Source organism: Triticum dicoccoides, chromosome 1B, assembly GCF_002162155.2.
Source record: "Triticum dicoccoides isolate Atlit2015 ecotype Zavitan chromosome 1B, WEW_v2.0, whole genome shotgun sequence".
NCBI classification, from domain to species: Eukaryota; Viridiplantae; Streptophyta; class Magnoliopsida; order Poales; family Poaceae; genus Triticum; species Triticum dicoccoides.
Genome location: NC_041381.1, coordinates 91,146,395 through 91,171,919, shown reverse-complemented (window position 1 = coordinate 91,171,919; position 25,525 = coordinate 91,146,395). Strand labels below are relative to the sequence as shown.

At 43.4% G+C, this 25,525-nt stretch overlaps 2 protein-coding genes across 2 annotated transcripts in view; one reads left to right on the top strand and one right to left on the bottom strand.

Moving 5' to 3' along the window:
- The window catches only part of LOC119321220 (long-chain-alcohol oxidase FAO1-like), a 9,200-nt gene extending 3,381 nt beyond the window's left edge, over positions 1-5,819 (top strand). The window contains exon 3 of the mRNA XM_037595004.1: positions 3,898-5,819. Within this exon, the coding sequence (XP_037450901.1) occupies positions 3,898-5,643 (1,746 nt within the window). The 3' untranslated portion in view covers positions 5,644-5,819. The remainder of the gene's footprint in view (positions 1-3,897) is intronic.
- Positions 5,820-17,219: 11,400 nt separating this feature from the next.
- Positions 17,220-23,803, bottom strand: LOC119321209 (probable phosphoribosylformylglycinamidine synthase, chloroplastic/mitochondrial). Its single transcript, XM_037594997.1, has 4 exons — positions 23,342-23,803; positions 22,241-22,335; positions 17,952-22,156; positions 17,220-17,524 (listed from the first exon to the last, which is right to left on the bottom strand). The coding sequence occupies exons 2-3, from the start codon at positions 22,304-22,306 to the stop codon at positions 17,957-17,959; spliced, it is 4,266 nt and encodes a 1,421-aa protein (XP_037450894.1). The 5' UTR covers positions 22,307-22,335; positions 23,342-23,803; the 3' UTR covers positions 17,220-17,524; positions 17,952-17,956.
- Between the last annotated feature and the right edge of the window lie 1,722 nt (positions 23,804-25,525).

Here is a 25,525-nt window from a genome sequence, read left to right as displayed (position 1 = left end):
ACTCCTTCATAATAAAGGGTAGGATGGTCTTTTCTAAAAGTACATTATCTGAGCTAACTATGATACGCGGCCTGTGTACGCACCGCCATGGGCCGGCCCATTTTACACTTTTTTTTCTCTTCTGTAAAACCTTCAAAAAATGAGTGCCCGAAGAGATTTGAACCCAGCACATGTACGCTGGTAACCAACTAGACTACTTTTTTTTGAGATTACTAGACTACTTTCTTGTCGTCTCTAGATACCTTTCCTTTTTCCCCTTCAAATATAACACTAACCAATGCGGGCTCTTTTTTCGCTTTTTCTTCCATTTTTTATTTTCTCTTTCTTTTCCTTTTTCATTTTCTTTTATTTTTTAAAATTCATGAATATTTTAAAATCTAAAACTTTTTCATAAATCTATGTACTTTTCAAATTCATGAAAATTTTCTTAAATTTGTGAGCATTCTTTTCAAATCCATGAACTCTTTTCAACTTTTACGAACTCTCTTTTAAAGCCCGTGTTTTTTTTTCAAATTTGTCAACATTATTTTTAAAATTGATGAACTCTTTTCAAATCTGCGAACGCTTGGGTCGGCCCAATACGCGCCTGACGAGAGGATGCGGTCACCTTGTTGGGCGGTGGGCCAAAGCCCAAGAGTTCTTTTTTCCTTTTTTACTTTTTTCGTTTTTTTGTCTATTCATTTTCTCATTTTTCAACTTTATTATTCTTTTTAACCTATTTTAAAATTTGAAATATTGTTTAGAATACCAAAAAATGTTCTTGTTTTCAAATATTGTTTACAATTTTAAAAATAATTTGGAATCTATAAAATGTGCTTGTCTTTTAAAAAACTTGTTGATTGGTTTAAGAAATGTTTGCATTTTAAAAAAGTTGATATTTTTTTAAAGTACATGCTTTACAATTTGTGTTCAGCATAAATTATTAGAAATTTTTCATAATTTGGAAAAGTGTTCAAGTTTGTAAAATTTTCATACACAATTTAAAATTACAAAAATATTGATAAATTTTGAGAAATTGTTAGGATATAAGAAAATGTTCATGTTGATTGATAATGACGAAATTTTAAAATAAAAGAAGCATTTAAATTAGGAAAAACTAAATGCTCATGGATGCACCCGTCTGGCTTAGTCTAGCACACTCATGTGAACTGATGTTTTTTTGGACTATGGATAAATGTCCTCAACTTCTTGCAGTAGCTTGGCACGGACATATGAGGCTTTCATGCCAGGTTTGAACGAATTCCGACACCATATGCAAATTGCGTCCCTTCCGGCCATTTATCGGTCATTTTTCATCGACAAAAACTCCAGAAAATGCAGAATTGTCAAAATTCAAAAATCTTGGCATAGTGCCTTGAATTGCTCATATAAGTTGTGGAAATATTTTGGGGCCATTTGGTGGATGTCAAAAAATTTAATGTGCTTTCAAACAGACCGTTCTGGCCTACCCAACTTTTGCAAGCATGTGGGTATGCCCATGGTACACATCCATTCAAGGTTTAAACGATTTTCAACACCGTATGCAAGTTGCGACATGTCCATCATTTATCTTCCTTTTTTGATCGAGAAACTTCAGAAAATGCAAAATTTATCAAAAACCAAAATAACCTGGCATGTACCTAGAATTGGTCATACAAGGCCATGAAATAAACCAGGGCCATTTTAAAGTTGTCGAGAAACAACGTGCTTTCGATGGAGTCTTCTGGCCTACCCAAACACCCACCATTTAACATGGTGTTTTTCCGGACATTCAAGAAAGACGTCAACTTTGGCCAGCCGGTGGGCATTGCCCAAGGTAAGAATCCATGCCAGGTTTGAAGGAAAAATATTTAAAATCATAATTTAAACAGGTAACTGTATTTTCCCTTTTTCCTGTTTCCGCGCGCGACAATGGACCGGCTTAGTCAGGCGGCCTCCTGAACTTTTTTTAATTTATTATTTTTTTGTAAAATCGATGAGAATTTTCTAATTTCATGTACTTCATTGAAAAAAATTATTAACATTTTTTTAAATCGATGAACATTTTTCCATTTCACAAACTTTTTTCTTCCTTGGAGCTAGGGGTGGACAAAAAACCGAAAAAACGGAGACCCAACCGAGACCGAAATCGAAAAAATCATTTTTTTTGTTTTTTCGTGTTGGTGTTGGAAAATTTCTTCCACATATAGCGACGAGCGCGCATGCGGCAGGGACGTCAATTCCATGGACCAAGCTGATCACTTGTACATAAGGCATAAACTTGTTTTGACATTTTTAGTCCCACCTCGTCTTACATGGAAGGAGGCATGAATCTTGACTATATAATAGGGTAGTCTGGTTACATGATTTTCAGTTTATAAAATACAAAAAAATATAGATTAAAGAAAAGTTCACAAGTTTTAAAAAGTTTATCGGTTTGAAAAAAATACGCGAATGCGACAAAAAAAGTCTGTGAAATTAAAAAAATCATTGATTGTTCATGAATTTGAGAAAAATAGTTCACAAATTTGATAAAAGTTTGTGAAATTGAAAGAAGTTCATCGATTTGAAAAAAAATCAGGATTTTGACCAAAAAATCAAGACTTTGATAAAAGTTTGGGAAATTAAAAACATTCATTCATTTGAAAAGAGGTTCATGGATTTTAAAAAAAATCAAAAATTTAAGAAAATAAAAAAGAAAAGATAAAAAGAAGAAGAAATAAAGAAAAATAAAAAAATGAATAAAACCGAAGGAAAAAAAGGTCAAACAAAACTGAAAGAGAAAGAAAACCCAACAGAGATGATGCCAACAAGAAGAATAAAAGAAATAATTTTTTTATAGAAACACTTGTAACTTTATTCAAACTTGTAACGATTACAAGTACATTGATTTGGACCTAAGATCCAAGAAAATACAAAGTAACTCTTATGACTAAGAATTACAATAAAATCTATTGAAAACACCTTTTTTGCGGTATCAATCTCTGCTTGAAGAAATACTCCAAATACTTCGGTAAAGAGGTTGCAGTTAGACTGGAAAAACGATGTTGTCAATCTTTCACCCGCACGAACATTACCAATAATGGTTTTTGAAAATGCCTTAAGTCGCTCATCCAAAAAGATGGGAAACCTTGATCGATGAACATACTTGGGACTGGTATGATCCCCTAGAAGTGCAGGCCGTCAAATCACTATATCTTCACCATGGTGTCAATGAAAGAGTTTTCCTCCACAAAAGACCAGACAAAAAAAAAGCTCGACACAACAACGTAAACTCATCAGATCCGAATAATCGGATCTGCAAGAAAAGAAAACTCTTTAACCTCATGGCACCGCCAAAAAAACTAGAGGACATTTATTCTCACAAATCTATGATAATCACTAGACATTGACGAAGAATATAGAGGCTTGAAGGTTCGGGATCTCCCCACCTCTCAGCGCCAAGATGACAGCCGGAGATGAGAGGACCTAAATTTTTCAGAAGGCGACGGCGGTGACACGAGAAACCCAGTTGGTTCCAGCGGCACACAACTGGCGCTCCGTTCTTCTGACGTATTGTATGCATGTGGCTTAATAAAAGAAATAACTAGGCACAACAAGTGAGCATGTCCCGGTTGGTTACAGCGGGTGAAAGTAAACCAAAAGGTTGGGAGTTGATCCTCAAAAAAAAAAGGTTGGGAGTTCAAAAAAAAGAATGGATCAGGCCTAGGACGGAGAGGTGTGCGGTTTGTGTGATGCTACTCCCCTACATCGTATACATATACGGCGGCCCACCCATCATACATACGACATCATACATAAGAAAGTGGGCATAATTTGGCAGAGATCCACATTACGCTTTATACGTTTAGTATAGGAGTTTGTCGCCAAGCGGGGGTCTTGTGAAAAACTTCACCATTTTACTTTCATCAAACATTTATTTCTGTTTCCAACGTGCAGGTGAACGAAAACTCTGAGAACCCATGCTGGAAAGCAATAGGTTTCCGCGTGCCCAACGTGAAAGAGCAACGCAAGAAACATCCGTCGGAAGCGACAGCGCTGCGGCCTCTGGACAACGGCGTCGTGGAGACCAGGGAGTTGGACGACGCCACCCTGCTCAGATCGCTCGCTGACAAGGGCCTCGCGGTGAAGCCGGCCACATTGGGCGATTATCACGCGGTGGAATGTGACGTCGTCATCGTCGGTTCAGGCTGCGGCGGTGGCGTGGCCGCCGCGGTGCTCGCGTCCGCGGGGCACAAGGTGCTTGTTGTCGAGAAGGGAGACTACTTCACCTCCGATGATTACAGCTCAGTCGAGGGCCCGTCGATGGAGCGCCTCTACGAGCAGGGAGGCATCTTCTGCACGTCCAACGTGACGACCGTCTTGTTCGCCGGCACCACCGTCGGCGGCGGCTCGGCGGTGAACTGGTCCGCCAGCATCCGCACGCCACGGGAGGTCCTGCAGGAGTGGTCGCGCGATCACGGGCTCCCGGTGTTCGGGAGCGCGGGCTACGTGCAGGCCATGGACGCCGTGTGCTCCAGGCTCGCCGTCACCGACGGGTGTCATGAGGAAGGGTTCCAGAACAAGGTGGTGCGCCGCGGGTGCGAGGCGCTCGGGCTGCCTGTAGACTGCGTACCGCGCAACTCGTCGGAGGGCCACTACTGCGGGAGCTGCTACCTGGGGTGCCCAACCGGCGACAAGCGCGGCACCGACACGACGTGGCTCGTCGACGCCGTCAAGCACGGCGCGGTGATCATGGCCGGATGCAAGGCCGAGCGCTTCATACTCGAGAGCAGCACGGTAGGGCGCGGCAAGAACGGCCGGAGCAAGAAGTGCGTCGGCCTGGTGGCGACGTGCTTGAGCAACGGCATCACCAAGAATCTGCGCATCGAGGCCAAGGTGTCCATCTCGGCGTGCGGGGCGCTCATGACGCCGCCGCTGCTCCGTAACAGCGGTCTCAGAAACCGGCACGTCGGCCGGAACCTGCACCTCCACCCGGTGTCCATGGCGTGGGGGTACTTTCCGGACACGAACCAGGAGCCCCAGCTCACCGGCAAGTGCTACGAGGGCGGCATCATCACGAGCATGCACCGCGTCACCGAGCGCACCATCATCGAGACGCCGGCGCTGGGGCCGGGGGCCTTCGCCTCGTTGGTCCCGTGGGAGTCGGGCCGCGACATGAAGGAGAGGATGCGCCGGTACGCGCGCACCGCGCACGCGTTCGCGCTGGTCCGCGACCGCGCCGCGGGGAGCGTGGACGGCGAGGGCCGCGTGCACTACAGCCCGAGCCGCGGCGACATCGAGGAGCTCCGCGACGGCCTGCGCCGCGCCCTGCGCATCATGGTGGCCGCCGGCGCGGCCGAGGTGGGCACGCACCGCAGCGACGGGCTGCGGCTGCGGTGCAAGGGCGTGCAGGACAAGGACCTGGAGGCGTTCCTGGACGAGGTGACCGTGGCGAGGGGTCCGATGCAGGCGGGCACAGACACGTGGGCGCTGCTCTGCTCGGCGCACCAGATGGGCAGCTGCCGGATGGGCTCCAGCCCCAAGGACGGCGCCGTGGACGGCAGAGGCGAGAGCTGGGAGGCCGAGGGCCTGTACGTCTGCGACGGCAGCCTCCTCCCGACTGCCGTTGGTGTGAACCCCATGATCACGATACAGTCTCTCGCCTACTGCCTCTCCATGGAGATCGCCGAGTCCTTGGCGTAGAGCATGAGCATGTATGATGTGTGTTGATTGTTGGTTAATCAAGTGCAATCCGCACAGGTACACTGTCCACAGCTGCAGCTGATTCATGACACATTTGTATGTAATTGTTTTCTTTTTTACCGCAAACATTTGTATGTAATTGTTGGTTCAATTGTTGATGTTCAATTTTTTTCTTATTACTCACCAGGTTAGAATTAACGAGCTGTTGGCTAGTTACGGGCCGGCTAGTTAAGCTTGAGCTTTAACTCGTGACCGCTGAACTCGGTAAACTTAACGAGGCAAAAAAACCCTGCTCGATTATGTTGGTTTGAAGCTTATAATCTTTTTTTTTCAAACTGTTGAAGCTTGTAAGCTTAACAAGCTTGCGGGGAAATCAATTGATGCAGGGATGCACTTATGGCCGAGGCACTAGTCTCATGGTTTGGTCTCAGTTTGACAATTACAGTCGGGTGTAACCGCATGTGAACCGCATGTGAACTCCGACAATATCAAGGTGACAGAGACAACGAAGAATGGAGATCGCTCCTTCGATCTATCGGCAACAACTTTTGATGATATATACTCTCTAGTACAAAGTTGAGTCACCTATTTTGAAACAGAGGGAGTATCATATTGCGTGTGATTTTTTGCATATTATTTTTAAGCATGTTTTAGAGAGTCTAATTGCGCAGCCCATAATTTAGCCAAACTAGCTAGAAATACGATGTGTGAGGGGTAGATGGAGGATCTACCCGTAAAAAAGTGTTGATGCTTTTATAAAAGATAATACGGTGATCATCTTGTAATAAAGAGTATTTGATGTCTAAAAGAAACAGAGACCAATTAAGAAGTAAAGCTACAATGTTCGGTCTATGCGGTTGTTGGGAAGGAAATTAAATACTCGAGAAATCTTAAAGAGAAACTAGAATCACCCATATAATTCGTAGTCAAAATAAGGACAGTGATTGCCTGGCTAACTTTGCTAGAGTAGAGGGTAGAACGGTTACATGGATTGGCTTGGGTCCTCCGAAAGTCCTTGAAATGGCGTCGGACGATTGTAAGAACCTCGTGATTGAGCAATACAAGTTTAGGATCACCCACACGTCAGTTAACTCAAAAAAAACACTAACGCCTGCACGTGTGGCAATATTGTAACTCGCCCACACGTGTGGCAATATTGCAACTCGCCCACATGCCTGGATCACCGTCCAGTTAAGTTTGCACGAATCTTGACACATCGAGGCAGCTTTCGCATGCCACGTAGGACAAGGCCGGTGTGTGGGCGTGAAAGCACAAGTGCTCCCTGGGTGGTTTTGGTAATTAATGTCAACATATCTCTTGTTGGACTAACACTTTTACCTAGTATGTTTCAGACAAGTTCAACAATGGAGTGTCATGGACTAAAAGATGTGGAACCCCATCAAGATGCTAAGGACAAAGGGTTGGCTCAAGCTCCAAGATTAAGACTCTACATTTTTTTATTTTAGTGATCCAAGATCACATTGAGTCTATAGGAAAAGCCAATACTATCAAGAGGGGATGAGGTGTTGCTTAATGGCTTGCTTGCTCAAAGTGCTTAGTGATATGCTCCAAAACCCTCATCCACATATGACCTATTCCAAAAGTCAAACTCGACCCTAACGATTCTTTCTATCCGGCGCCACCGAGTTTAGATGTCTTAGCCACTGCCACAAACCCTAGGAAAATCGGTTTCACCGATAGGGATCTCGGTCTCACCGAGATGAGATTGTAATCTCTCTGTGTATGTCCATTATCAAAATCGGTCCTACCGAGTTTGTGTAATCGGTACTACCGAGATTACAATGCAAACTCTCTGGTTAACTTATTATCAAAATCGGTCCTACCGAGTTTGTGTAATCGGTCAAACCGAGTTTGCCTGACCAACTCTCGGGTTAGCTTATTACCAAAATCGGTCCCACTGAGTTTGTGTAATCGGTCTCACCGAGATTACGTTATGCCCTAACGCTAACCATATCGGTCCTACCGAGTTGAATGTCAGTCCCACCGAAAATCCTAACGGTCACTAGATTTGCTGAATCGGTCCGACCGAGTTTATCAATTCGCTCCCACCGAGTTTGGCAAGTTGTGTGTAACGGTTAGATTTTGTGTGGAGGCTATATATACCCCTCCACCTCCTCTTCATTCTTGAAGAGAGCCATCAGAACGAACCTACACTTCCAGCATACATTTTCTGAGAGAGAACCACCTACTCATGTGTTGAGGCCAAGATATTCCATTCCTACCATATGAATCTTGATCTCTAGCCTTCCCCAAGTTGCTTTCCACTCAAATCTTCTTTCCACCAAATCCAAATCCTGTGAGAGAGATTGAGTGTTGGGGAGACTATCATTTGAAGCACAAGAGCAAGGAGGTCAACATCAACACACCATTTGTTACTTCTTGGAGAGTGGTGTCTTCTAGATTGGCTAGGTGTCACTTGGGAGCCTCCGACAAGATTGTGGAGTTGAAACAAGGAGTTTGTAAGGGCAAGGAGATCGCCTACTTCGTGAAGATCTACCGCTAGTGAGGCAAGTCCTTCGTGGGCGGCGGACATGGTGGGATAGACAAGGTTGCTTCTTCGTGGATCCTTCATGGGTGGAGCCCTCCGTGGACTCGCGCAACCGTTACCCTTCGTGGGTTTAAGTCTCCATCAACGTGGATGTACGATAGCACCACCTATCGGAACCACGACAAAAACATCTGTGTCTCCAATTGCATTTGAATCCTCCAAACCCTTCCCTTTACATTCTTGCAAGTTGCATGCTTTACTTTCCGCTGCTCATATACTCTTTGCATACTTGCTTGATATGTATTGTGAGTGTTAAACTTGTGCCTAAACTCCACTTAAACTTAAAGAAGTTAAAAAATTGCAACTTTTGGTACTTAGTGTCTAATCATCCCCCCCCCCTCTAGACACCTCTTCTCGATCCTTTCAATTGGTATCAGAGCTTTGGTCTTCATTGCTTTGGTTTAAACACCATTGAAGGAAGATGGATGAGTCTGCTATTGGGAGTCTTAGACATAGAGTGTCTATACTTGATGGAGAGTACTTTCATGAGTGGAAAAATGAGATGATTGGGATTTTCAATCAATATCATTTGAACAAGTACATTGCTAGTCCTTGTGCACCTCACGTTGATCCTATGCATCCTACTCTTGATGAGTCAATTGATATATTCACAGTCTTAGAACTGTTGAACTTATCACTAGAGGCTTGCCTAGAAACTTGATTGGATGTTTGCCTACTCTTAAGTGTGCCTACACCATATGGAATTTTTTTGAGGAACGCTTTCCAAATTATTCCTTGAAAAATCTAGATAAAATTCTCCATAAGTCTATTGCCTTGAGTAAGATGAATTCTAGTGATCCTATGTTTGTTGTCTATTTGAGCTTACAAACCTTATGCGTGCCAAAGGAGATGTTGAAATTATTAGTGATATTATTTCTGAAGCTATAAAAATTCATAAACAAAAACATTGTCAAACTCACTCTAACGAATCACCCTCTCTAGGATTTGATCCACCACTTGACGATGTTGAACATGGATACTATGATGAGGATGATGATAGTGACTTTGATCTTGATGATGCAATGAGACACTTTGGTCTAATGGCAAATCTTCGGGGATATATGGCAGGAGGAAAGGAATGGGTTCTTGATAGTGGATGTACCGATCACATGACCGGAGATAAAGACATGTTTCGTGAGCTTGCTGAAAACGATGGTCCTCGAAAGTATGTCACTTTCGGTGACAACTCAAAGGGTAAGGTGGTTGGCCTCGGTAAGGTGGCCATATCACATGATAGCTCCATACAAAATGTCATGCTCGTTGAATCTCTTGGATACAACTTACTTTCAGTATCTAGACTTGCTGATTTCGGTTTCAATGTGCTATTTACTAAAGTAGATTGCCAAGTGTTTTGTAGAGATAATCATAAAATGGTCTTTACCGGTGTACGTAGAGGTGATCTATACATTGTTGACTTCACTAAAAAGGCTCAACCTAGAACTTGCTTTATTGCTAAATCCTCTAAAGGTTGGTTATGGCATAGACGATTAGGTCATGTTGGTATGCGAAACCTTGACAAGCTTATTAAAGGAAATCATATCCTTGAAGTTAACAATGTCATATTTGATAAGGATAGACTTTGCAGCGCTTGTCAGGCAGGTAAACAGGTTGGAGGAAGGCATCCCGTGAAGAACATCATGACCACAAGGAGGCCACTCGAGCTACTTCACATGGATCTTTTTGGTCCCAACGCTTACAAAAGTCTCGGTGGAAATTCTTTTGGTCTAGTTATAGTTGATGATTTTTCAAGATTTACGTGGGTGTTCTTTCTCGATGATAAATCGCAGGTCCAAAAGATCTTCAAAAACTTCGCTAGGAAGGCCCAAAATCAATTTGAAGTGAAGATCAAGAAGGTTCGCAGCGACAACGGAACGGAGTTCAAGAACACAAATATGGACACCTTTCTTGATGAAGAAGGAATTTCACATGCGTTCTCGGCTACGTACACACCTCAACAAAATGGAGTTGTTGAGAGGAAGAACCGGACGCTCATCGAAATGGCGAGAACGATGCTTGATGAGTACAAGACGCCAAAGCGCTTTTGGGCGGAAGCGGTTGAGACAGCTTGTCATGCAACAAATCGCTTGTATCTTCACAAGCTACTCGGCAAGACGGCATACGAGCTTCTCACTGGTAACAAACCCCAAGTTGGATACTTTCGAGTATTCGGCTCAAAGTGCTACATTCTTGATAAGCATCGTCGTTCTAAATTTGCTCCTAAGTCTCATGAAGGTTTCCTACTCGGTTATGGCTCAAATTCTCACACATACCGTTTCTACAACAATTTCACCCGAAAGGTTGAAGAAACGGTAGATGTGAAGTTTGATGAATCTAACGGCTCGCAAGTAGAGAAATTGCCAATTGATGTAGGAGACAAAGACCCCTCGGAAGCAATCCAAGACTTGTCTATTGGCATGATTCATCCAACGGAGGTGAAGGAGAGTACCTCGTCCGTCCAAGTGGAAGCTTCTACCTCACGACAAGGTGAACCAAGAGTTGATATGGGAGCATCCACAAGTGTGACACACCAAGATGAAGAAAACGAGGAAGTGCATCAAGTCGAACGCCAACAACCTCCTTCTCCACCACGACAAGAGAACGACAACGCCAACAATGAAGAAGGCCAAGAATAAGAACAAGATGAAGAAGATGTTCAACTAAGACCCAAGCAAAAGCTGACACGAGTTCGAGCAAGAATTGCTAAAGATCATCCCGTCGAGCAAATCTACAATGATATCCAAACCGGGAGAATCACTCGCTCTAAAACTCGTTTAGCTAACTTTTGTGAACACTATTCATTCATCTCTAGCATTGAACCTATGAAGGTTGAAGAAGCATTGGAAGATCCGGATTGGATAAACGCCATGCATGAAGAGCTACACAACTTTGAGAGAAATCAAGTTTGGACATTGGTTGAGAAGCCCGACAACAACCACAACATCATCGGTACCAAATGGGTGTTTCACAACAAGCAAGATGAAGATGGACAAGTAGTTCGCAACAAAGCACGTCTCGTCGCCCAAGGCTACACACAAGTCGAAGGTATGGACTATGATGAGACTTATGCTCCCGTTGCTAGACTTGAGTCAATTCGCATCTTACTTGCCTATGCTAATCACCATGATATCACCTTGTACCAAATGGACATTAAAAGTGCTCTTCTAAATGGTGAAATAGAGGAGGAAGTTTATGTTAAACAACCTCCCGGCTTTGTTAATCCTAAGAAGCCTGATCATGTTTACAAACTTCACAAAGCTCTTTATGGTCTTAAACAAGCTCCTAGAGCGTGGTATAAATGCTTGACCAAGTTCCTTATTGAAAAAGGCTTTGAAATTGGAAAAATAGATTCTACTCTTTTTAGTAAAAGGGTTAATGGAGAACTATTTGTATGTCAAATCTATGTTGATGATATTATATTTGGTTCTACTAACCCTCATTTTAGTGAAAAGTTTGGGAAGCTAATGTCGGAGAAGTTTGAGATGTCTATGATGAGTGAACTCAAATTCTTTCTTGGTTTGCAAATCAAGCAAGCTAAGGAAGGTACCTTTGTCTCTCAAACGAAGTACACCAAGGACTTATTCAAGAAGTTCAATATGCAAGAATGCAAAGGTATGACTACACCCATGCCTACTAGTGGACATCTTGACTTAACCAAAGATGGTGAACCGGTCAATCAAAAGGTTTATCGCTCTATGATTGGTTCATTATTATATCTATGTGCTTCACGTCCCGATATCATGCTAAGTGTGTGCATGTGTGCACGATATCAAGTTGCTCCTAAAGAATGTCATCTTAAGGCCGTGAAAAGGATAGTGAGATACTTAATCCATACACCAAATTTTGGCATTTGGTATCCTAAGAGGGCCTCTTTCGATCTTGTTGGCTACTCCGACTCGGACTATGCCGGTGACAAGGTTGATAGAAAGTCCACTTCGGGTACTTGTCAATTTCTTGGTAGATCTCTTGTATCTTGGTCTTCCAAGAAACATAACTCGGTATCCTTATCCACCGCCGAAGCGGAATACATTGCCGCTGGTTCATGTTGTGCTCAATTACTTTGGATGACCCAAACTCTTAAAGATTATGGGATATATGTGAAACATGTTCCATTACTCTGTGACAATGAGAGTGCTATCAAGATTGCTCATAATCCCGTGCAACACTCTCGAACTAAGCATATTGAAGTTTGTCATCATTTCATTCGAGATCATGTTGCCAAAGAGGACATTAATCTTAAGCATGTTCGCACCGAAAAGCAATTAGCGGATATATTCACTAAACCACTTGATGAGAAAGTGTTTTGCACGTTAAGAGGTGAATTGAACATCATTGATGCTTCAAACTTGGAGTAGGAACTCCATTGGATACATGCAAGACATGAGCTTATGACTAATCCTTGATATTTCTCTTATGATGACTATCTTATGTCATGGATATATTTGCACCTTGCATGTTATCTAACCCATGTAGGTACTTGGATGAATCTAATTTCATGAGATTACAACTCACTCACATCTTGAACAATCTCTACATCACCAAGTCTCTACACAATGGTGGTTGAAGACAAGGAAGCACGGAACCATTCAAACATATCCTTCGACAAATTCTATGTTGAGTTTCATGATTGTCATTTTGGATACACAAGTGCTCTTCCTTGCAAAAACTAACACGTGTAGGTAGATGAACTCAAATTCCAAGTGGTGCTCCCAACTCTTGATGAGCTACATCAACCTTGAGCAACCCACACAAGTTCAACTACATGATCACGATCAACACCACCACCCAAGGTATATTATTCCATCTTAGAGAAGTTTTACTCCAAGTCATGAGTCAAAGCAACTCGACAAGATGTGAATACACCAAGATGCTTAAACGAAAAATGGTAACCCCATTTTGAGCTTAAACGATGAGTATGACCTATGATCAAGTGATCTCACTTGACTCCTAAGTCAATATACTCTAACATAGGTGACTTTGTCGCCGACCATCTCTAGATGAAGTTCTCTCGTGTTCTTTTCTGTGCTCTTGCATTTGTCTCATGCATATTTGTTTTCCCTTTAAAAAAAACTTCATCTAGATTTATTTTCTTTTCTATTTGTTCTGCATTCCCTGCATCAAATTCATTGCAAATCTTTTAGTTAATTCCTTGCAAATCCTTGTGAGATCTTACTTGTCTAGTGAGCTGAGGTGACAAGTGTTTTCTCTGTGATGAACTCGGTCCCACCGGTTTCTTGTTCTCGGTCTAACCGGAATCATTCTGTGCAACCGAAGCATACCACTCGGTGCCACCGATTTCACTACAGGAAAAACATTTTGCCACTTATTCCTGCATTACTTCTGATCCAGCTCCACTCAATGAATCTTGTCCTCTACAAGCATCACATTTTTATCATTGCTTTGTGCTGTGACTCAAGGACCAAACCCATTCACGACAAACTCCAGAAGGCCCTTCTTGGAAATTGATGTCAAAGGGGGGAGAGAGATCACATCAAAGCTTATCACTTCAACAGAGGGAGAGAGATATCTCCAGGGGGAGAGAATACTCAAGAAGAGAGTAATCTTCAAGGATCTCAGATGCTTGGTGTTCAAGAGGAGAGATGCCACATGTCTTCTTGAGGGAAAAGACATGTTCATATGTGCCTATTTGCATTAGCTCTGGCTCTGATTTTGCATTTTGCTCTGATATTCTGTTCCCTATCTTCTCCCAGTATCCCATGCTAGATTCAGGGGGAGCAAGACATCTGAGGGAAAGAAATTATTTAAATTCATTGCACATCTTTACCTTTGTGGACATGTCCATATTCAATGTGGTACTTAGTACTCACTCTCTACATGTCATCCCAGTCTTGGTACTCTTGTGGTTTCTTTTGCTTGCTCTGGCCAGTAGGTGTATCTGTGTTATCTAACCTTATTTTCACAGGTTCATTCCATCCAAGCCAACTCAAGACCACAAGGTAAGTATATGCATCACAGTCATGTGTATGAGGAATTTTTGCTGATGTACATATTGTTTGCAAGAAGGACTCATCAGCATGAAGGTACATTTCCCACATACACATCTGTTGTTATCTTTTGCTCTGATGCATATGGCCAAGATACATGTAACACATTGCTTACTCTGTCATGTTCATGCATTCACATGCTTCTAGTTTCCATATTCACATGATTGCATACATGTAGGGGGAGCCTATGCATGTTACATGTCTTTCCAAAGCCTTACTTGTTATTCTTTATATCTTTATCTAAAGCTTTGATGTATGTTGTCATCAATTACCAAAAAGGGGGGGATTGAAAGCACAAGTGCTCACTGGGTGGTTTTGGTAATTAATGTCAAAATATCTCTTGTTGGACTAACACTTTTACCTAGTATGTTTCAGACAAGTTTAACAATGGAGTGGCATGGACTAAAAGATGTGGAACCCCTTCAAGATGCTAAGGACAAAGGATTGGCTCAAGCTCCAAGATCAAGACTCTACATTTTCTATTTTAGTGATCCAAGATCACATTGAGTCTATAGGAAAAGCCAATACTATCAAGAGGGGATGAGGTGTTGCTTAATGGCTTGCTTGCTCAAAGTGCTCAGTGATATGCTCCAAAGCCCTCAACTACTTTCTCACATCCACATATGACCTATACCAAAAGTCAAACTCGGCCTTACCGATTCTTTCTATCCGGCGCCACCGAGTTTAGATGTCTTAGCCACTGCCACAAACCCTAGGAAAATTGGTTTCACCGATAGGGATCTCGGTCTCACCGAGATGGGATTGTAATCTCTCTGTGTATGTCCATTACCAAAATCGGTCCTACCGAGTTTGTGTAGTCGGTACTACCGAGATTACAATGCAAACTCTCTGGTTAACTTATTACCAAAATCGGTCCTACCGAGTTTGTGTAATCGGTCAAACCGAGTTTGCCTGACCAACTCTCTGGTTAGCTTATTACCAAAATCGGTCCCACCGAATTTGTGTAATCGGTCTCATCGAGATTACGTTATGCCCTAACCCTAACCATATCGGTCCTACCGAGTTGAATGTCAGTCCCACCGAAAATCCTAACGTTTACTAGATTTGTTGAATCGGTCCGATCGAGTTTATCAATTCGCTCCCACCGAGTTTGGCAAGTTGTGTGTAACGGTTAGATTTTGTGTGAAGGCTATATATACCCCTCCACCTCCTCTTCATTCGTGGAGAGAGCCATCAGAACGAACCTACACTTCCAGCATACATTTTCTGAGAGAGAACCACCTACTCATGTGTTGAGGCAAGATATTCCATTCCTACCATATGAATCTTGATCTCTAGCCTTCCCCAAGTTGCTTTCCACTCAAATCTTCTTTCCACCAAATCCAAATCCTGTGAAAGAGAGAGTTGAGTGTTGGGGAGACTATCATTTGAAGCACAAGAGCAAGGAGTTCATATCAACACACCATTTGTTACTTCTTGAAGAGTGGTGTCTCCTAGATTGGCTAGGTGTCACTTGGGAGCCTCCGACAAGATTGTGGAGTTGAACCAAGGAGTTTGTAAGGGCAAGGAAATCGCCTACTTCATGAAGATCTACCGCTAGTGAGGCAAGTCCTTCGTGGGCGACGACCATGGTGGGATAGACAAGGTTGCTTCTTCGTGGACCCTTCGTGGGTGAAGTCCTCCGTGGACTCGCGCAACCGTTACCCTTCGTGGGTTGAAGTCTCCATCAACGTGGATGTACGATAGCACCACCTATCAGAACCACGACAAAAACATTCGTGTCTCCAGTTGCGTATGAATTTTCCAAACCCTTCCCTTTACATTCTTGCAAGTTGCATGCTTTACTTTCCGCTACTCATATACTCTTTGCATGCTTGCTTGATATGTATTGTGAGTGTTAAACTTGTGCATAAACTCCACTTAATGTGAGTGTTAAAGAAGTTAAAAAACTGCAACTTTTGGTACTTAGTGTCTAATCACCCCCCTCCCCTCTAGACACCTCTTCTCGATCCTTTCAGGGCGTTGGAGAGGTCGCCCACACGCCCCACAACACGCGGTTGCCAGCTGCGCTGTGTGGGCGAACTAGTTGGGGGGTGGCACGAAGTAGCTGCGCCCACACGTGTGGGCAATTCTACTGTTCGCTCACACACAACCCGTGTGAGCCGCCCCTCGCTCATGCCACACATGGTGTGTTGGCAAATGCCTATTATGCCACACGTATGGTGGATATGGGCGTCCAAAAAAATTGCATCAGTCACTTTGATCCAGAGCCCTTAGATCTACATCCAACAATCAAAAATAGATTGCGTTACTGTTCATCTTCTACCTCCAGTCGTTCTTCCTCGCGCAGATCGCCTACACGTCAGTTAAATCAAAAAAAAATTGCATCAGTCACTTTGATCCAAAGCCCTTAGATCTTCATCCAACAGTCAAAAACAGATTGCGTTACTGTTCATCTTCTACCTCCAGTCGTTCTTCATCACGCAGCTGCTAGTCTGCCCAGGCCTAACCGCCTGCCTCCGCCCCGCGCGGCCGGCGGCTGGCACCGCCTCACCCTCCCTCTACCTCCCCACCGCATGCTGGCTGCCGCCCCAGCCATCCCTCTAAGCTCCTCCGCACCGAAAAACAACTCAGGCGATCCCCTGCACCCCCACCCCTAAAATAGATAATGAGGCCGTGGTTTTGTCCTAAGATAGATGGTGGGGCTAGTTCCTCTCCGGCAAGGTCCAACCGAGAGGGGAGGAAGAAGGAAGAAAAAGAAAAGCGACTCGCGCGAGGAAAAATCTCAGGCACCTGAGAAATAGCAAATCCATACAAGTTTTAATCCCGTAAAGAAAAGTAAGCTACCAGGTTAACAAGTCAAACTACCCAGCGCTAGTTAAGCTCGCGAGCAATGAGCTTTTGTCAACAATGTGTAAGTATTGTCCTCCTAAGGATACCCCAAACTGAAAACATAATCCCAAATATGTAACGGGCAACACTAAAAAATGGATATGGTCGGCAGAAAGAAAAGCTGACAGATGCATTTTATGTTGCCGGACAGCTAGAGCATGGTATATTGGTATTATTATTATTGGATAAAGGTGAATGGTTGCAGAAGAAGCATATAGCTCAATTCAGCTAGTGAAACATAATTATGCTCGCAGGCAGCGCCTGTACAGGCACTGTCCAATTGAGAATAAATAGCACAGATATTCCAGCTCAACTCAAGAACTGAGAACTGATGTCTGTCACCCTCACCCACCGTGATAATTTCACAGGCATAGTATTGAGTTGGTCCATGGCCACATCAGTTCTACAGCAGAATGCCCAAGCTCTAAGCAGACATACGGGCCACCAATTTTGGTCCCTGTAAGTTCGAGGATAGGAAAGGTAAGTAAATATTTAGGATTTCGAACGTCAGATTTTTTTAGCATGGCAAATCGAACGCGAATACCATGGGTATTGCCACATCATAAAGGAATGTAAATATTTAGGATGTCTAATACAAGTAATTATTATTTTTTGAATTTTAATATGAGTAACAAAGTTCAAGCGCGAAGCGGTGTTCAAGCTAACACGGTACTACAATGAAGATCGAACTAAGAGGAGAAGTTACCAGGAACTTAAAATAGTACGGATGCCATTTACAGAATGAGTGGCTTAGATGTAGACGAGAGCAGCAGACTGTCTAGTTAAAGGACTAGCCAGAGATCTAACTATAGGCAACCAAAAGTTTTTTTTTAACTATAGGGAACCATAAAAAATGGTGAAAATGTTTCAGGAGTATGATTTACCTTATCTATGAACACCATTCTCTTGCATTCTGGAACATGCGCAACCAAGGACTGGGACCACTCTTCTCAACCTGCCACTCCTTGGGATACCATGGGTATTGCCACATCATAAAGGAACGCTCCGGGTGTGGCATCAGCGCAAGGTGCCTTCCATTAGGGGAGCAAAGGGCCGCAATACCAAGCGGAGAGCCATTAGGGTTGAAAGGATATACCTCTGTGACATTATTAGCATCATCGCAGTACCTCAGAGGGGCCAGATTAGATTTCACAACATCAGACAAGACATTTTCATCTGGGAAGAAGGCTCTACCTTCACCATGAGCACTCCAAATGCCCAGTGTAGAGCCTTCCATACCTTTGAACATTATAGAAGGAGAATCCCCAATGGCCACACTGATAAACCGACATTCAAAACGGCCAGATTCATTGTGAGTGAACCTTGGCTGGGACATGTCTCCACCTGCACCAAGCGAGCCTCCAATATCGGGTCCTGGTACCCAACCAAGAAGAGCCATGAGCTGACACCCATTGCAGACCCCAAGGCTGAATGTGTCTTGCCTATTGTAGAACTCCTGGAACTGCTGTATGAGGGGCTGGTTGAACCTGATAGATGCAGCCCAACCTTTCGCTGAGTCAAGAACATCTGCGTAGCTAAATCCACCAACAAATGTGATCCCACGGAATTCCATTAGATCAGCCTTCTGGTTCAAGAGATCCGACATTGTGATGTCCCACGGTTCAAAACCAGCAGCATGGAATGCAGCAGACATTTCCCTATCACTGTTGCTCCCTTCTTCGCGAATGATGGCAACCTTCGGTTTCGAGGATGCAGACAGTAGTTTCTTGTCTGTGAATTTGGGCGTAAAAGACAAATGCCATAAAGGGGATGTTCGGCTTTTTAAGCCTTCTTTCTCAAGCTTGACACAAGATTTCAGCCGCTGTAGCTCCTCAAGCTGAAAGCTTGTTTCCTCCCACAAATCTCTGAGGTCTGAAGTTCTTTCTTTCAAACGCACCTCACCATCAACAAGTAGCTCTATTTCTGGTGCTGCAGTTACTTTTCCTATCACATCAGCAGAAACCCCTGCTGCATTAAGTTTTTGCTTCACTAGATCAAGGTCATCCAAATGCACTTCAATTACAAGACCAAGCTCTTCCGCAAAAAGTGTTTGAAGAAGGTCATTATCTTTTGATTCTATGTTGAGGTTAACACCACAGTTACCAGCAAATGCCATCTCAAGAATAGTGACAATAAGCCCACCATCACTAGTGTCATGACCGGCAGAAATCAGACGTTCACTGAGCAATTCTTGAACAACCTCAAAGACCTTTTTCAAGTAAGGGACATCTTCTATGTCTGGGCAGTCATTTCCAATTTGATCAAATGCTTGTGCGAGAGCAGAACAACCAAGTCGTCGCTTTCCTTTAGCCAGGTCAACATGCAACAGAACCCCATCCTTCCCAAGCTTTAGATCTGGAGTAACAGTCAAGGTTATATCAGGACATGTCACATAAGCACTGATAACAAGATTTCCTGGAGCTTTGACTAGCTCGCCATCACATTGAGCTGCCATAGAAAGACTATCCTTTCCTCCATCAATTGCAATACCAAGTTGAATCATGCAGTCAGCCATTGCGACAGCAGCATCATACATATCTGCTCCCTCTCCATCAATCTTTGCAGCATACATCCAATTGCCGCTTGCTTTGACGTCAGCAAGAGATGTAACTTTAGCCCAAACCAGATTGGTCAATGCCTCCCCAACAGCAAGCCTTGCCATGGCCTCAGGATTAAGTAAACCCTTTATCGGTTGTTCTCCAATGGCACAAGCACCACCTGTCAGATCTGTGTAAGTCTGTGCAATTACAGCAACATCAGCAAGTGGAAGTTGGAGAGGGCCAACCGTCTGCTGTTGTGCAACAAGACCTGTCACACACCTGTCAACCTTAGTGGTCAAGAAACGCTTTGAACATACAGAGGGAAGCTTCAGTACTCGCTTAAGAACATCCATCAGTGCAACCTCGGGTGCTATGTCTAAGGGCTCACTCGATCGAGAAACGCGCTTGAATTCAAAGGTCTTCTGAGGCATATCTCCTAAAACCTTTTCAAGCTCAAGATCAACAACAGGTGGTGGTGGCGGAAGGCCACTCAAGTTCGCATGCTCCACAGCAGCACTGTCAATCAAAACAATTTTTCCACTACCATCAATTTCACCAAGGACAGCCATTGAAACTCTTTCTCTCTCACAAAGTGACTGCAACAGGTTTCTACTCTCAGGCTTCACCAATAATGCATCTTGTTCCTGGTATTCAGCACCCCAGATCTCCAACACAGACAATGTGTGATCACCAACAACAATTGAGCGGATGTCAATTTCAGCACCCTTAGGATAGATTATTTCTTTCACAACATTGCAGTTTCCTCCAGCTCCCTGATCATGAATGCTGATGATTGGATTCTTCTCCCCCATTTCTGCACATGCCCTGATCACACGATATAATTTCTGTGCCATCTCAGCATCTCCCCGCTGAACTGCATTAAAATCGAGCTCTGCATCATTCTGTCCGCTAACCATACTTGAGGCAGCACCACCACCCATACCAATTCTGTATGCTGGACCACCAATCTTCACAACTAGCATGCCAATTTCTGGATCCCCTTTCGATATGTGTGCATGGTCAATCTGCCCAATTGCTCCACTGAACATTATTGGCTTCAGCCATTCACGGCGCTCCCCATTTGGCAACCTAGAACCAAAATTTCTTGTAAATCCCTGAATTAAAGGCTCGCCAAACTTGTTCCCATAGTCAGAAGCACCGTCGCTAGCATCAATAAGAATCTGCAATGGAGAAGCTAAGTTTGATGGGTATGAAAAGGATGAATCCTCCCAAGGTGCGTATGATTCTTCAATTTGAAGGTTTCCAACACAATAACCAGCAGTTGAGGCAACAACAAATGAACCTTTTCCAGTGGCATGCGTGTCTCTTATACGACCACCTGCACCTGTTTCAGCTCCTGGGTAGGGTGCCACGGCACATGGAAAATTATGGGTTTCTGCTGTGAACAGAACGCCCAGTTCGCGCATCATAAGGGATAACGGTGAAGTGGAACCTGGTAGTGCTGGACGTAGGTGATTTACAAGGGTCCCTTTTATTGCGCTCGAGTTATCCTTGAATCCAATAATAGAGTTATTAGGGTTAGCTTTTAAGGGACTCTTTACTAACTGAAACAAAGTACTTGGCATGGTCTCTCCATCTATCTCAAGCTTTCCATTAAAAAACCAATGTCTGCTGTGCTCACTATTGGATTGCGCTATGTCAAAAAGTTCCACGGTAGTTGGATTGCGTTTGATGTCATCTCTGAAGAGGTGAGTGTAGTACTTGATATCTTGTTCATCAAAAGCCAGCCCCATTTTAAGATTTATTTCATCCAGTGCTTCCCTTCCCTTTTCCATGACTGGTATAACACTGACAGGTTCTGGAACTACATCTGACTGGAATGATGTGAGCTTGCTAGGATAAACACACTCTGTCATCCTGTCATGAACCAGAGCAGCAAAGCTGTTGAGTTGGCTTTCATCAAGTGGGTCACTACCAGGCTGAAGGCACAAAAGATATCTTCTAGACCTCTCCAGGCGAGTTACTTCCATTAAAGATAGAGCTTTACAAATCGAGACAGCATTAGTCGAGAAAGCTGTCGAAAATGTCATCCGGGGACCAACCTCAACAAGGAAGGAATAAGGACTCATAGAAACCTCCTCCTCCAGAAGGCTCCCTGTTTGTAAGTTGTCAGGTTCATAAGTTTCTGCTAGGAGCCACTTAAGTGTTGCAAGCTTCGCAGAACTTAGTGAATCCTCCAACTCAACATTGAAGCATTGCTCAGTCTTTATATCAATAATATTAGAAGAAACCTTTGCCTGCACTTTCCTGAGTAACTCCTTGGCCTCACTCTCTTGAAGAAGTGGTTTGCGATAAAAGTGAATAATCCTTGAAACTAATTCCATGTCATCGACAGATGCCTCTATCAATGGACTATTAACTCCCCTGGATACTGCGGCAGTGAGAGGAGGCATTGTTCTGATATTTGGAACAATAGCCCTTTGATTAGGTAAACGGCAAAGATGACGCAGGTCCAGGCAATGTCGAACCACTCGTGGCCTTCTCAAGGGAGGGTGTCTTGTGGAGATAAAACTACTCCTTTGTTTTCCCTGGTACAAAAAGAGAAGAACATGAGAATGATTACATGCCGAAAAGAGAAGCATATCTAGTGGACAATTCAACTGGGTGCATACCATATTACTAGGAAAGCTTTGAAGACGTAGCATATTGCTTCCTGTCATTTCAGCATGAGATGCCATATTCACGAAACCTAAGATCCTCGAAGAACCTGTGAACCACCGAACAGGAAATCAGGCATTGAGCCGCTGAGCTTAACTAAAGTTAACTCTACAAAATTAAAAACAACAAAATTATTTTGTGTCATTAGCAAATATTGAACTCAGGAATTTATTTCATTATATTTTTACGATGTAAGCAAAAAAGATATATGTACACACATACACATGTCAAGACCAAGATCAATATGTTTGTTCACTGTTCCAGGATAGAAATCACGTTGAATGAAAATACAGTGGTCACAAATATTTCTCAGGACATGAAAACCCCTTAGGCTGTGCAACGAGAAACAAACAACTTGCTTATTTTATCGAAATATTCATGAAACTTTTAGTAGTTTCAGCATTCACACACTCACATAGACAGGGTTCTTTCATTGAATCGGAGAGTTCTCTTATATGAAATGAATAAAGTGGGTTAAAATCATAAGAGGGTCTATCAAATGCAAGATAGTTCAACTGTTTTTTGAATGGTCAGATAGTTCAACCGCAGCTACATGAGCGATTCAGCAAACCACATTACCAACCACACACACAGTGGCGAATCCAGGGGAGGGCGGGCTCAAAGTTAACAGTGAGGAAAAAAAAGCCATTTTCTCTCAATCCTTTAGTTCAAGTAAGGTCAAATTTTCCAAGAATATTACTGGGAACATGTGATAGTTGCAAAAAAAAAAAGGATCTGTTTAGCAAAAGATCCAATATCTCATAATCCTATAATTCAAATAAGCTAAAAAAATCCTAGATTACTAGGTACATGTAGTGTTTACTGGATCTTTCTAGCAAAATAGCCATAGTTTTGAACCAACATGTTTGACCATACTGTGTTGGGTTCGGGAACAACAGAAAGACATTTGAATTACTAGCAAAACAACTGTGCAAAATCTTTCTATTCATTTCTACAAATAAGAACAGAAATCAATTGAGATGGACTAATTACAACAACTACTAACTAGCTAATATAACTAGTTGCCACAGGATCGGTTCTTAAATCTTAACAACCTTCAGAAGTTCAGAACAATGGCAGCAGCCGGACGACCAGAGCACGGCGCCGGAGCCGTTGACAACCGCAAGTCGGCGGAGGAAAATAGGCAGAGCAAGCCCCCCGCCGTCGCTGACGGACCAGACGGGCAGTGTTGCCGAACTGGTTGCAAACGGTGATGCCGCCGGGTGCCTGCACGTGGTTGCGTGGGTGACCACGGCGATGAAGGGGACTAGGGGAGGTCGGCTCTCAGCCGGTCGCCGTCGGGAACGGCGCGAAGACTGCGGCCAGTCAATGCTTCCGGCAGCGGCTACGTCTCTGATGGTGTGCGGACGGCTAGGCTAGGGACTCAAGGTGGTATGGAAGAAAGGGCAGCGCGGTGGAAGGAACGGCGACCGGCGCCGGCGACTCGAGGGGCGGCGCACCTGAGCGCGTGCGGGCGAGGCGGCGCACAGCGAGGACAGGGACAGCAGTATCGGGACGAGCGGCGGCCGAATAGGGATTCTTCACTGCCTTTTGTTTCCCTTACTTATTCTTGGGCCGTTGGAGTTGGGCCTCTGCATGATTGGGCCTCTGGCCGACGAGGCGCGTGATTCGGCCTACAGCTTCTCAGGAAACAGTTTCTCTGGAGCCCCTCAAAAAAAAAGAGAGAAAACGTTTTTTTCTCAAAAAATATACACTAGAGAAAACGTTTCCCCTCACGTTAGGGTTTTTCTCCTCATGGCGGCGACTCCAGCCGCCATTGAGATCCGACCTTCCCCTTCCTTCCTCCTGTCGGGAGCAAGAGATAGGGACCACCGCTCAGCGACAATCTTCATCAAGCAAGAGCAACAAGATGAGCAAGAGGGCTTCGGCCTCAGGGTCAGGCTCGGGGACAAGTGATGTGGATGCAATGATACATGAATTAGGGCTCAAAGAGGATGATCTAGTGGACGTGATGGTGGAAGAGGACGAGCTGCCTCTAGAGGCAACTCGATAGATGGCGATTGCGCGGGTGCACAGAGAAAAACCCTACATCTAGTACTGTTTTTTCAGAAACCTGCGAGTGGCTTGGGATCTTGCAAACAAGGTAAAAATATGGACACTTAATTTGTATACACTGCATTTCCAATGCCTGGGAGTCGGGGAACGAGTCATGGAGGAAGGACCATGGACATTCCGTGTCAATGTTGTTGTCCTTGCAACATATGATAGGTTCACAAAACCATCGCTTGTACTACTAGATTCCATTGACATATGGTGTCTCATCCATGCTCTACCTGATGGGGGAGGTGATGGTTTTGTACTACAAGTAGTGATGGTGTTGGCATATTTGGTACGCCAGCCTTACACAGTTAATGGTCGTGTTGCTTTTTTCTAACACGCCACAAGTTTGTGGGCCTAGTTGTACTAACCATGCATAAATTAGTGGTGACATTGGATTTCTATGAATGCAGTAGGTAATTAGTCTAATGTTGGCGTCCTGATTCCTCGTACGCTAGAAATAATGTTTGCCTTTTTATTAAAGTAAGAATATTATTTGAATTACTTTCATCATGTGTTTCAAGTATTTATTAATTATACTGATAAAAAATCTTGGTATTACTATTATTAAAGTAATAATATTATTTTATAAATGGTAAAAAATTATATTATATTTTAAGTCTTTTAGTTGTTTTATCTTTTTATTATTTATAAATGGTAAAAATTTATATTATATTTTAAGTCTTTTAGTTGTTTTACCTTTTTATTATTTACAAATGGTGACATTTTTATATTATATTTTGAATCTTTTATTACTTTTTGAGTCTGTTAGTTGTTAAAGTAAGAATATTTATTATGAGTATTTTATTATTTTGAGTGTTTTTTTTATCTTTTGGTCATTAAACTAAGAATATTTATTTCGAATATTTATTATTTTGAGTCTTTTTTTTTACTCTTTTATTGTTTTTTTTGAGTCTTTTCATTGTATTTAGGTGGTGGTGTTGCTTTAATATCTCTTCTGGCTCACTGGCCTATTGGGCCAAGCCCAACAACGCGTCTGATTTCGGCAATCTCTGTTGTTGAGGTACACATCTACACCTCCCCCTCTTAGTGTCGGATGTCATAGAATAAGTCAATTCGTTTTTTCCTCTCCTTGAGGTTAGCCCGGTTTGATTCCCAATGCTAGGGTTTCGTTGACGGAGACCACGGTAGGCGACGGCGACGAAGACGCGGGCAGGTGA

Excerpts from the sequence above, each read along its gene's own strand:
- LOC119321209 (XM_037594997.1), bottom strand. The coding sequence starts at position 22,306 with ATGGCATCTCATGCTGAAATGACAGGAAGCAATATGCTACGTCTTCAA. Across the intron at positions 22,157-22,240 it reads AAAGCTTTCCTAGTAATATG|GGAAAACAAAGGAGTAGTTT; the intron begins GTATGCACCCAG and ends TTTTTGTACCAG.